The 13405-nt window shown below is 36.7% G+C and overlaps 1 protein-coding gene and 1 long non-coding RNA gene across 2 annotated transcripts; both read left to right on the top strand.

Moving 5' to 3' along the window:
• The first annotated feature begins 839 nt into the window (after nucleotides 1-839).
• LOC131006476 (uncharacterized) lies at nucleotides 840-3199 on the top strand. Its single transcript, XR_009095538.1, has 3 exons — nucleotides 840-1099; nucleotides 2289-2349; nucleotides 2966-3199. It is a non-coding gene; the product is annotated as an uncharacterized LOC131006476 (long non-coding RNA).
• Nucleotides 3200-8978: 5779 nt separating this feature from the next.
• On the top strand, nucleotides 8979-12280 carry LOC131006475 (uncharacterized). The gene is made up of 2 exons (XM_057933635.1): nucleotides 8979-9681; nucleotides 10601-12280. The coding sequence occupies exons 1-2, from the start codon at nucleotides 9440-9442 to the stop codon at nucleotides 11973-11975; spliced, it is 1617 nt and encodes a 538-aa protein (XP_057789618.1). The 5' UTR covers nucleotides 8979-9439; the 3' UTR covers nucleotides 11976-12280.
• Nucleotides 12281-13405: the final 1125 nt, after the last annotated feature.

Here is a 13405-nt window from a genome sequence, read left to right as displayed (position 1 = left end):
TGTTTGACCCGAAGCATGTTATTCATCGAGAGGATATATCTCTTGAACCAGACCTGAAATATGAAGAAAGACCCGAAGCTGTGTTGGATAGAAAGATCCAACAATTGAGAAATAAGTCACTTGCCTTAGTCAAAATACAATGGAGACATCACGGGCAAGAAGAAGCAACTTGGGAATTGGAGGATAAAATGAAGGAAAAATATCCAGAATTGTTTCCCGAAGGTGAGATTTCAAATTTCGGGACGAAATTTTTTTTAAGGGGGTAAGGATGTAACACCCCGTGTTTTGAGAAGCTATTTGTGCCCTAGCTCGAATTTAAATTGAGTTTTAAATAGTAGCTAGAGGAATTATGCACGTGGGCGAATAAATGAGATAAGAAATTTTTAGAGTTTAATAGGAGGCGATATTATTTTCTCGAGTCTTATAAATTCTCTTATTGAGAAACCTATCTTCGCCCTATATTTTTATTAAAATGTCTATGTGATATAAATATTTTACTTGGTAGAATATTCACATATGATTTATTGATGCATTGTTATTATGATATTAGATATATCATAATAGAGATAATTTTTCCTCACATGAATAAATATATTTTCATGAGATATATTTTTCCCACATACTAAATAAGAGTTATAATTATTCAAGTATATATATATATATATATATATATACACACCTATCTCTCTTTCTCTCTCACTCTCTCTATCTCTCTCAATCTCTCTCACTCTTTCTCTCTCACTCTCTCACCCTTACGCAGCACTAGCTCCCTCCTCACTCTCCCACATTATTCTTCTCTTTCCCATCAATGGAAATCACATGCACCATTAAAGAGCCCCTAAAAGGCTAATCTAACTAGCCAACTCATTCCTCCACACTTTAAGCTCACAAGCACATGCACACCTCTCTCTCATCTCCCTCCCTCTCTTATTCTTCTTTATTTTCAGCAGCCCTCCTCCTCCTCCTCACTCCACCACACTTCTTTTTCTTGTTCCACCAAATATAGTAAGAACTAAGGTTTCTTAAAGTGTTCATCTTCAAGCTCAAGCTCCAAGCATACTACGCATCATCTTCTACTCCACCTCCATTGATCTTGTTGGTAGCAACCTCAATCCTCCTCTTATGTTATATATATATTTTCTTGTGGTATAAGCATGTATATTGATGCATAATTGAAGCATGATGAGTTATTAGTGTGAAAATGCATGAGAATGGTGATGAAAGTATAGATCTATGATGATATGTGTATATGTTGTTGTTTCAACCATTTTGAGAAGTTTTCTTACGTTCTGGACTGATCAGTCGACGAGGTTTCCCTCGTCCAAAACTCTTCAAAATTTTACAGTGTGTCGATATATGTGTCTTGAGGACGCTGGTAAAATTTCAAGTCATTTGGACTTCTTTTACTACTTTTTTAAAATGCAAAACTTTTACTGCGCATGTCCACCGGAAATTTAGAAAGGCAGTCCCTAGAGTCACACTTTTCAGTAACTTTCAAAAACATTCAGCCTCCCAAATTTTTATGGTAGAAAGATACATGTATTATACTGATTTACACCAAATTTCAAACCATTTGGCCAACGTTTACTATTTTTCAAAAATCATAGCTTCCAGTCGTGCAAAACTGCCGAATCTGGTAGACTGTGGGAAAACACCCATATCTCGTAAACCACTTGGAGTTTTTCACTCTACCTTTTTTTAAATAAAACTAGACGCAGAAAGGTTTTCAACAGTGTAAGTCTCGAATCTAGGAGATTTCTGAGTCAAAACAGTTTATTCGTTAAAGTTGAGGCAGAGCAGAATGATAAACTGTAGGAGTCTGAAAATTTCTACTTTGTAATTGTTTTGAGGATTTTAAAGTTTTGGTGGATTAATACACCATGTTATGTCATGAAAATACTACTAGAAAATTTTATATTTATTTCCAAGCTTACGTGAATATTTGGGAATTTACTTACAAGGAAAAAGATTTCGAGTTCATAGGATTATTTTTTTAAGTCATTTGACTATTGTGATAAATCGTGAAAATGTATTATGTGGAAATTGATTATTGCAAAGTATGAATGACTATTTGATGTTTATGAATGCTATTTACCTAGGATTGAGAGTCTTTTAATTGGATAAGATATCTAATTAAATTGAGAGGTCCAATTGGGTAAATAGTAGATAGGTTATAAGATGAGATTAAGCATATGATGAAAGCATAAGTATTGAGATATTAGTTAGATGAAATTCTAACTAGAGTTTATTTTGTCACATGACAATCTAAACCACGTGCGCCACCAAAGGTTCGAGTGACGGCCGGCGTTAGTACGACTCTGAGCATTACGTCATCGACCCCTGAGACAGGTGGGCTTTATTCTAACTCTATTATGGCTAGCTACCATGATAATGAGTTCAAATGCAAATTCTTATGAAAATGAAGCATGTTGAAGCATTATTGATGAATCTTATGAAAATGAAGCATGTTGAAGCATTATTGATGAGTATTATGAAAATTGTCAACTTGCCATATTTATTATTGATGAGAATGAGATATGGTATGTTGCCTCTATGAAAGACATGATTATGATCATGATGCAAGATATCGGCCTTTGACTGATTTATATGACAGTAAAGGTTTTGTGCGCAGAGGTGACCGTGAGCCGTCTCTAGTCGGCCGGTCACGGTGATTTGAAGGAGGCCTCCTTCTCTTCACCTTATATATATATTATATGAGTTCTCATAGTTGGCACATACCGTGAATATATAATGTCTGCAGACTAATGATATTGTTATGATGATGCAAATGAGTTTATGACAGAAAAACATGAACAGGTATTTTTAATCTCAGTTAAATCCTGTTGATGCATTGAAAAGGGCAAGATTGACATATAGCTCTAAGAGCAACATTTCAATTATTTCCGGCATGAGTCCACTGAGTGCTTTTTGGTACTCAGCCCTGCATGTATTTCTAAATGTGCAGGTCTGGCTTGGCGCGAGGATGGGTGAAAGCTGTTGGAATTGTCAGTTGGCTGTGTCTTTCCTATGTCTCATATTTATCTTTATAAGCTTTGACTCTATAAGAATTTGAACTCCCTGCTATATGTCTTCACACATATAGTAACGCATCTCGCTGCATAACTCTGATGAAACTCTTTATTTAATTTGCTTATGCCTGTAATATCCCATAAGGGAAATACTTCTCAGACCCTTGCTAAGTTTCAATGGCTTAATCATGTTTACCTAAGCTAGTAATTATTTTGGTCTTGAAATCCTTCTTTAAAATGAGTAAAGTTTGCAATTGCTTCCGCTAAAACAAGATGTATTCCTATTTCTTTCACTATTTCTTTTATTAGTCGTACGATACTTGGTATACGCTATCACTGGCTATATCGGGCTGCGACAGGTTAGCTCTGGCTCTGGCAGCTATGCTCTGGAAGCTCTGCTCTGGCAGCTCTACTCTGGAAGCTTTGCTCTGGCATCTCTGCTCTGGTTAGCTCTGGCTCTGGCATCTCTACTATGGCATCTCTACTCTGGCAACTTGACTCTGGCCCTCTACTCTGGAAGCTCTGCTCTGCCAACTCTTCTCTGGCAGCTCTGTTCTGGAAGCTTTGCTCTGCCAACTCTGCTCTGGTAAGCTCTGCTCTGGACTTTTTCCTCTGCCTATTTCTCACAGCTTCTTTGCTCCCTGCTGCTCATCTTTGGTATTCCAAGCAAAGCCACGTGTCCTGATCTTAGGACCTTGCATATTTCACCTCTCATTAGAGTTGATAAATCATATTGCTTCCATGCAACAATCACAACACACTTGATAGCATATGCCAAAATTCTTTCCAAAATTTGTTCTTTCTAAAATAATAATCATTCTATATTTAAAATAGTGAAACACGTTATTAAATTAGGAAACTAATTTAATACTTACCATAGGTGTGTAGGAAGAATAACGGTAGATAAGGAAATGGAAGTATCAAAACAGAGAAGTCGTCGGTGGGGTGGGGGTCGATGGCACGGTGGACGAACTCCAGGGCTCAGGCGGTGACTCGGCGGCGGACGAACCGCAAGCTCAGCGGCGACTATTTCGCCGGAGTCTAGAAGAAGGAACGACATCGGGTTATAGGAAAAAGAAATCTTAGGGCTCTTGTATTAATTGCTTCGAATGGAGAATTCTCATGGGTTTAAGAAGTGGAAACAAAATAGAACTAATTAAGGAATGGAAGAGGGAGTCAGAGATGAGGCGGAGCAACGCCGCCCTTAGGACGGCGGCAACGCCTGAATTTAGAGGGAGAGAGAGGCGGGCAGTTTAAGGGGGGAATTAGGGCTTGATTTGAGTGTGCAATTGACTTTAGAGAGATAAAAGGATTGAGAGAAGAGAGAGACAGTGAAGGGGGAGACGACGCCGACCGGATTCAGGGACGACGGCGATGGGGTGAGGAAGAGGGAGGCGTGACTTTTGTTTTAAAATGTCACGTTGGAGATTGAGATTGAAAAGAAAGAATTTGAGGCCTGCCACGTAGGCTAAGGCCTAATCGTATTATAGAATAGATATTATTATTATTATTATTATTATTATTATTATTATTATTATTATTATTATTATTATTATTATTATTGGACGAACAGAAACAAATAAAGTTTGCAGAAATGAAAAATATATTTTTCTTCCCTATATAAATAAAATGTATGGATTTATTTTATAAAAAATAAAAATAAAATTTTAATTATATTGATAGACATAAAATAAGATTTTGTTTTAAAGTAACCAGTTTCTAGAATTTGTGCCTTATTATGCAAACATGTAAATAAATGACCGGACCCGTTTATAATTTACATATACGTACATGTCTCAATTCAAACTTAATTTAAAATTAATTTTATTGAAAATTAAGAATATAAATATGATATATATATATATATATATATATTCATACAATATAATATATTGCAACATATACATATAATATGTACGCTATTGAGAAATATAAAATTAATAACAAATATACATCTAATCACTAACATTCAATTAAAATAATTTATCGCATATAGATTATAATTTTTTTCTTATCAGACATGTAAATCTAATTTTTATCTAGAAAAAATAAATAATAAAATTTATTAATTTAGATTATAGGTAATGTTAATATTATTATTATTATATATATATATATATATTTATTTATTATTAATTATATTTATTATGATTAATGAATCTTTATATAGAATGTAATAGTTAATTAATTAATAAATGATGAAGATTATATATGGTAAATTTTGAAATGGTGAGATTTTAGATATGCCACATAGGTTAAGGCTTAATCCTATTATATAATAGATAATTAGAATTTTAGGATCATTTGTAAGTTTTGTAAACAAAATTAATTAATTATTTCTAGTAATTTAATATACCAACTTTTATATTGAGGCGGCCATTAAAAGAGCCGATCAACACAAGCAAATGTTATTATATGTAAATAAATAGGACAATTAGGACTACTCATAGCATCCACATTCTTTGAGTCAGTTACTGATTCATTTAAAGAGGGAACCATTTATGAGTCAGTAACCTGCACTGGGAAGGCTCATTCAAGTGACTCATATCCATTAGGTTTGATTTATGCATTTTTCATTTAATTTAGATTGCTCCAACTTAAATAAAACAATTACTTGAAATTAAAATTGCATTAATTTAAAATCCTAAAAATTACATAAAAAAATTAAAGACATAATTAAAAATTATATAAATTTAAAACTAGGTAATTTCCACACCTTTGTCTTTCTAGAATTGCCGCCACCTGTGCCGCATGGATTTCTCGTTGATCGGGTGTCATGCTGGAGGTATCCAAAAATAAAATACGATCTTCGTGGATCTCCCTCTTGAGGCGATTCTTCGTCGCGTACTCCTCGATCATTCTGTTGAGCTTGGTGTTTGTACTTTGCATGTACTCTTTACATTCGGGTGGAGCCTCCGAGCCTTGCGACGTCGAGCCCTTCGCCTTTCCCTTCCCCTTCGCTGCTCTCGCCGCCCCTTTCGCCGCATTGTCTTTCATTGGCCGGTGACTCAACCCAAAACACCTAAGGGATTGACTCGCAATCGTACGAGGTCGTCCTAGTGTGATAAGATAACCCAAGTTGTCTCTCAAGAAAGGCTAAACAGGGCTCTGATCATGCTACGCACAGAAAATAGGAAATAAACCTAAACACTCTAATAAGAAGTTTGGGTCTGACACTCTCTCTCCGATTAACTAATGCGTAATTAAAATAAAGCATATAAATTTATCTAGGCAAGAGATAGGAAGCAGACAAAGAAAACAATAAGAAAGCATAAGAGCTAGGATTCTAATCTAACACTCTAGAAAACAGTAATTAAATCAACAATTATCTAGGCAAGATAGAAGAACAAGCATCCAAATTCATAAGAACACCAATCACCATTAATCCTAAAGAACGTGTTGATGAAATCTACTACACTACCAACCGAGAATTCAACAATGGATTAAACAACGATCTAACTACGTTAACTAGGCGATGGAATTGTCAAAAGCATAAATAAACATCAAATACCATTATCTAATATGCTCATTTGTCTATGCAAATAAACAACCAAGAAGCTTGTAGAAACTAGTAAATCAAAAGATAGTACTTACAATCAAATCAAGTAAACGACGATCGAGCATAATCCAATAGTTCCTAATGTGTTTCTCTCTATTAAAATCTAAGAAAACATAGTAAAAACGCAGCTGGGGGCTGGCTGGAGCGAGAGTCAGGAGAAAACCCTAGAAAAATAGGTTTTAAACTCGAAAAACATAACTGCCGGAAAAAGACGCGGCGGCGCCCCCTACCCCCAACGCAGAAAAGGTAGTGCGGACGACGCGGGGCAGCGAGTGCCGTGGGCTGCGGGCGGTGCGGAGGCGGCGGTGGCTGCAGCTTTCGTTCAAAATGCATCCAAAACGCTGGGAGATCCAAGACATATCAACAAAAAGCTTCGTGAAACGTCAAAAACACCACGACACCCTACAAAACAACAGGAACACACACAAAGCCATTGAGCAAGTATAAAATAACACAAATATGCGCAGAGCATGCTCAAATAGTCAAACGTGCATCCCAAGATCCGCAAATATCAACCAAAAATAAGGTAAACAGCCGGGAAGACGAGTTTTCCTTGCCCGAGGCCGAGGTGGTGAAGTCGCCGCTTTCACTCATCTTTGTCCTCTTGAAGGATTTCACGTCTCCATCGAGGTAAAGCTCCTGAACTTTCGGTTCTTCTAGAGGATCCTCCACGCATTCCACCATTTGAATGCAACACCTTTGCTACGCAAGGCGTAGATCGTTTGGGCCTTCTCCCAAATCATGTCGTCGGAGTGTCCGAATGGCCACTTTGTGTTGGTCTCGACCCAAATCGCCTTCCAAAGCTTGACCTTCGAACTCACACGGCCCCCAGTGAAATTTGGTTTGGCGGTGGTAGCGGTTGGTACTCAAGATGGCGCTCACTCGGTAGATGATGTGGCCTCAATAGTGCTCACCTTTTTTATTGGTACCACAGATGGTGTCGTTCGTCTCCTCTACCCAAATCCAAGCGATGAGGTCCGTCTCCTCAAGGGTGCAAGAATGATGACCCTTTTGGCCGACTTCCGATGCCGCCACTGCCTTTTCCTTGTGAGCCATCACTTTTCGCCGCCTCCTCGGCCATTTGGGGCTCGTCCCCTAAGTTGAATGCCGATAAGTCAAAATGGTAGTCGCTGGAAGATTCATCAGTCCAACTTGGCGAAAAATAGTCGGGAGCATTTGGGTCGTTGGGATCCATTTTGATAAGTAGAAGAATTTGAGAGATGGAAAAGATGAAGGATGAAGAGAATTTAAATTGTGGGGGAATGATTTTGGGAGATGATTGAGGGGGATTATATAGATGAAATTAGAAAAAAAGGGCATAAAGCCGTTGAAGACAAAAAAAAAAAATTAAAACGGTCAAATAGCCGTTTAAAGTGAAAGAAAATAAAATAAAGAAAAAATCAACAATAGGACTGTTACTCTTCAAAATCAGATTATTATATATATATATATATATATATATATTTTATTAATACGGCGCGTGCATTGCACGCACCTTTCATTTAGGCGGATGAGTCGCCCTTGAGTCGGAGGCAGCCTACACCAGTAGACTCATCGGAAAATCGATTTGAGTCACCTCGGATGAGTCGACCGATGTGGATGCTCTTGTAATAAGACAATTACGATCATAGTGGTTCCAATCAGCGCTACCACAACTGACAACCTACACCAAATCTAAAGGTTTGTTTATAAATTATATATTTTTCTTTTTATTTATTTTTATCTTTTTATTTTTTATTCTATTTTTTTTTTCTAAAATTCTAAAATCTAACTAATTTTAAAATATTTAATATGCATATTAAATTAAAGATCACAATAGAATATTAATTTGATATATTTTATGTAAATATATCAAATTAATATGTAAAAGTAAAAAATCAATATATTTAATATGCATATTAAATTAAAGATCACAATAGAATATTAATTTGATATATTTTATGTAAATATTTGATTTAAAATGTAAAAGTAAAAAACTATTTAAAGATTAAAATTTTAAAAATTTTCTCTCATCTTTTTTAAATAAATTTATTTCTAATTCCTTTTATTTAATTTTACTTTTTGATTTTTTTTTACTTTTTTATAATATCAATTATTATTGTGAATTCTTCTTTATTTTTTAAATATTCAACTCAAATATATTTAGTTAAATTTAATTTTTTATTATATTTATAAATATGATAATTGAGGTGGTATCAATTTCATATAAATATAGAAATATAACAAAAATTCGTGCATTGCAGGTGTGTAAATGTTACTGTATGAAATAAAAATACAATGGCAAAAATAATTTATAAAAAAAAAACTATAAAAAGTTGAAATTACAAAATATCCCAAAATTTATGCCTCTTGTCTTTTCTTTCTTGAAAGAACCCTATAACAATTTGAAGAGTTGAGTGCAGACGAGCTCACAACAAGTGCGAAGCACAAAAATAGATTTAAAAATCCCTTTTCAATTTTGAAGCATAGTTAAATTTAAGGCCGTCATACTCAAAAAAAAAAAAAAAAAAAAAAAATTAAGGCCATTATTTCCTTTTAACCTGCACCCAAATTCCATATCCATTATTCCGAGCTTGCTTTGTGCTCTAATGGAGTTTGGATTCTAGACCCATTCGCCCACCATTTTCTCCGCTAATAAATTCCCCTTTTCGCCCCATTCGTATAATTAATTCATTTCCAGTACCTAGTCACTCTACCTTGCTAAACCAAAGCCAGCTGGAGAGAGAGAGAGAGATGACTGAGGACTGAGAAATGGGCCTCCTTATGCGGCTCCACATTCTGGATCCGAGATTTGTTATTTTTCGAGGGTGCTAACTGGCTTGCAAAGGAATTAGTGGGGGGAGGGGAAGATATGAGGGTTTTGGGGGAGTCGTGGTGTTTCTGCAACGGTGGGGGCAAGTCGGAGAGAATGAAGGGCGCCATTTTCTCCGGCAAGGCTCCGGCCATGGCGAGAATCAACGGCGGCGGCACCGGCTTCCTGATCCACCGCAATCTGCTGCTCACCACCCACGCCAGTCTCCCATCCGTAGCCGCCGCTGAAGCCGCCGAGATCCGACTCCACAATGGCCTCTCCGCTACCCTTTTCCCTCACCGGTCAGTTTTAAGCTATATGATTTTTATCTGAAATGCTTAATCTTCTGTTGTATCGAGTTATTCACATTATCTATGTGGCGAACTGTGTGATTGTGTGGTAATTGGAGATGCTTCTTTTTCTTGATTTGTGCAAAAAGTGGATGGGTAGTTGGATGTTGATGTACTAGTTGATATTGGATTAGGCTTTTATGTGAGGGAGACCAGATTTTGAGTCTTTTATCCCAAGTTGGCGAAGGAAACGCCATTGTTGTTAACTACAGAAGATCAGTTTTTATCTGGTTTTGTTTCTAAGTTGTACTAATTTGACTAATTTACATTACGGATCAACGGTAAGATACAGTATGGTTAAATTAAAATCTAGAGTAATAACAATTATGATTTAGTAATGATGGCAATAGCATCAAGAACAGTAACAATTATGGTGCCACGGCTTCTTGGTATTGTCGTTTGCAACTGTTTTGTAATGAATAAGTTCCACCAAACAAATGAATTATTACTTCTGCTTGACATTTTCTTTGAGGAGACATTCTTTTCTTTGATTTATAGTAATATGTCTAAACTGTAAATGCCACTTCTATATTTAGTAATTATCACTGATTATTAGACTGGATTAGTGTTCGACCTCCCCGTGCTTATGGTTACCAATCATCAAGGCTTGGTTAATTAGTCTCTTTTATATTTATGTTTGCACACTAAACTCTGAGATTTATCTTATAATGATGGGATTCCTAAGTTTGTCATATGCTGAAAGTATGGCAAATGTGACTAGTAAATCAATAGGCTTTATTAATAAGCATGAGTTATCTGTGCCGTTCCTTGATTTGCTGAGGTTGATAAGAGTTAGTTTCTTAAAATAAAAGGAAGAAAGAGGCATTGCCAATATTTGATGTTCCTGTCTAAGATGATCTATATGATCCAGGTTCTTTATTACAAGCTCTGTTCTTGACCTGACAATGGTGGGCCTCGATGCTTTCGATGGTGAGTCGAATGCTCCCGTGCAGCATCCTCACTACTTAAAGACTTGTTCAAAACCAAATCTGGAGCTGGGAAGTATGGTTTATCTTTTAGGGTACACAGATAAACAGGAGTTGGCCGTTGGTGAAGGAAAGGTAGTAATAGCTACCGACAATCTGATAAAGTTATCAACTGATGGAGTAACATGGAGCCCAGGTTCTGCTGGTTTTGATTTTCATGGCAATCTCTCCTTCATGGTTTGCGATCCTATGAAGCTTGCAACTTCTCCAAATACCAAATCCTCTTCAACTTCATCATCATCAACGTCCTCATGGAAGAAAGACACCCAGATGCAATTTGGCATCCCTATACCCGTCATCTGTCATTGGCTAAATCAGCACTGGGAGGGGAACCTCGACGAACTCAACAAACCAAAACTACCTCTGATCCGGTTGATGTCCTCAGGTCAGAAAAGCGAGCATTCTTGTGCATCATTCACCATGCGGCGCGTTTTTAAGTCGACTGAAGGTGAGAATGAAGGGACACCATCTTCATCCAAACCAGTAGATCAACCTGGACCGAGTTCAGCAGCTGTCCACACCGTGGAAGTCGAAGAAGAGACCTCAAGTGGCGATCGGCAAGGCGCGACGCATGTTCCTGGAATCCCAACTCCCGAGATTTACGAGTCCCCAATGCTGACCTCAGTCCCATTTAGGAACAAAGATGCTACTACTACTCAAATCCAGATTTTGGACATCAACTTCCCTCCAAGGATTAGTAAAGCTGCATCATCACCTAAGCAATCAAGAAAAATGATGCCACCGAGCTCCGATCAAAACTATGTCAAGGATTTCCTGCTTCAAAAACCACCAGAGGGACCTTCCAGCCCCATCCTGGATGCAGAATCAACGGGGTCCGTCAACGGAGCCCAGACTGACATCCAGTCAAGCTCTTCTCCCGTTGAGATTCCGGAGTTGCCACACGAATACAGCAGCGAAGGAGAAACCACCATGTACTCCGCCGAAACAGCCGAGAGCCGGAACTACCCAAGCCCTAGAGAGGGAAGGTTCTATCAGGTAGGAAGGAGCCAGAGCTGTGTGAGCTACAACAGATGGGGGCCGATCCCAAAAAACTCCATCGCCCGCGGCTCAAATCTGGAGAAGCACCAGAGCTTCATGCAAGGGAGGAAGGTGTACTCACAAGGTGCAACATCTCAAAGGAGCAATGACTACTACAGTCCAACAGTTTCCTCCATTATGAAGAAAAGGAATGACATGGAGCAGCAAAAACGCAGGCCGAGGCAGAGCGCAGTGCATACATCTCCAAGGTGGAATTTTTAACAGTAAGTCATTGATTATACTTACTTTCTTGATTACCATCTAATAGCCTACTTGTTCTATGCTCATATGCCTTGTTTTCTTGCTTATACCTGTAAGTAGTTAATTGTTTAGACAGATACAAACGATTTTAACACACCCTTATTAATTTTACCCTTTTCTTTTTAATGGTATTGGGGTGTGTGTGAAGGGGTTATTTGTCTTCTTAGTAGTGAACTTTGAGAACTATTGTTTATAGGCTTACTTCCCAAAACAGAAATGATGTATGTTAAACATACTCTTGAGATAAGAAGGTTTGTTTCTGATTCTGACATAGTGCGCGATGATACTTTGATTTGTCCTGGTCTTAGACTTGGTAGTTGTGTTTGGTCACATGCGTTATTTTGTTGTATTTTTTTTATAATTCATTTTATGTTTTGTATATTAGCTATGTGAGATCGTTAGATGAATCAAAGACCGTCAAATGACGGATATCATAAATTCAGCGATGTTGTCTAAATGTTCGGCGCTGGATTTTATGAAAACTGTTTTGTTGTGTTTTTCTAATCAGTGATGGATTAAAGTCGGATATGTGGTTGTATGTGCCTGTTAAAGACTACTAGTGTAAGTATGCTTGGGGACGTTTATTTTTGAGAATTAGCTTAGATAGATAAAATTAGTATTTACTAAGATACAGGAACTTTAGGATATTATAGGGCACTTGATAAATTCTATCATTTGAACTACTTTTTCTTGATTCTTATCCCACTGAAAAAGTAAGATTGGAGAAATTCTAAATGAGAAATAAAATATTCATCATGAAAAGGAAAATTTCTTAATGAATTGGCTTCTTCTCCCCTCTAATTCGATTTTATTCTGCTACGGCCTACTACTATCATATTTGCAAGTCTAGAGCTGATATAAAAAATGTAGACGTTTGATTTAATTTGTGGAGGATATCTGTTAATTTTGTTAAATTAAATTAACAAATTCAAGACTTTTGAGTAAGCATTTAATTATAACTGTGATAGTAAAAGAGATTTAACGATTTGGAATTTAGGACTGAAACGTTAAATTTCAGTAAACTTTTTGTTTACTTTGTCGGCGAGGAGTGTTATTGAAGCCTTGGAGGTATCAGAAGGGCCCCAAAATTCTAGCAATAATTCTTTGTTCTTTTGTTTATTCTTCCTCAGGTATTTTCAGTTTTCTTTGGATAGAAAATTCATCTTGTGAATCTATTTCAATTCCTTAAGTAAATTCATCTTGTGAATCTATTTCCATTCCTCAAGTAGTATATAGATCTTAATCTAGATAATGGCTACTTATAGATCTTAATCTAGATAATGAATTAAGTAAATTTGGACGCACTAAATTAAACTAGCGTCTAACTCGTCGAAATTCGACGGGAATTATTTTACGTCATCATTTATAATTATTTTATATTATTTTTATTA

This window comes from Salvia miltiorrhiza, chromosome 1, assembly GCF_028751815.1.
Source record: "Salvia miltiorrhiza cultivar Shanhuang (shh) chromosome 1, IMPLAD_Smil_shh, whole genome shotgun sequence".
Lineage (NCBI taxonomy): Eukaryota > Viridiplantae > Streptophyta > Magnoliopsida > Lamiales > Lamiaceae > Salvia > Salvia miltiorrhiza.
Note: the sequence above shows the minus strand (reverse complement) of the source record. Positions and strands in the feature narration are given on the sequence as shown.

Bases quoted from the DNA above. Each gene is read 5' to 3' on its own strand.
- LOC131006475 (XM_057933635.1), top strand. From the start codon at position 9,440: ATGAGGGTTTTGGGGGAGTCGTGGTGTTTCTGCAACGGTGGGGGCAAG. The intron at 9,682-10,600 runs GTCAGTTTTAAG...TATATGATCCAG, and splicing joins GCTACCCTTTTCCCTCACCG to GTTCTTTATTACAAGCTCTG.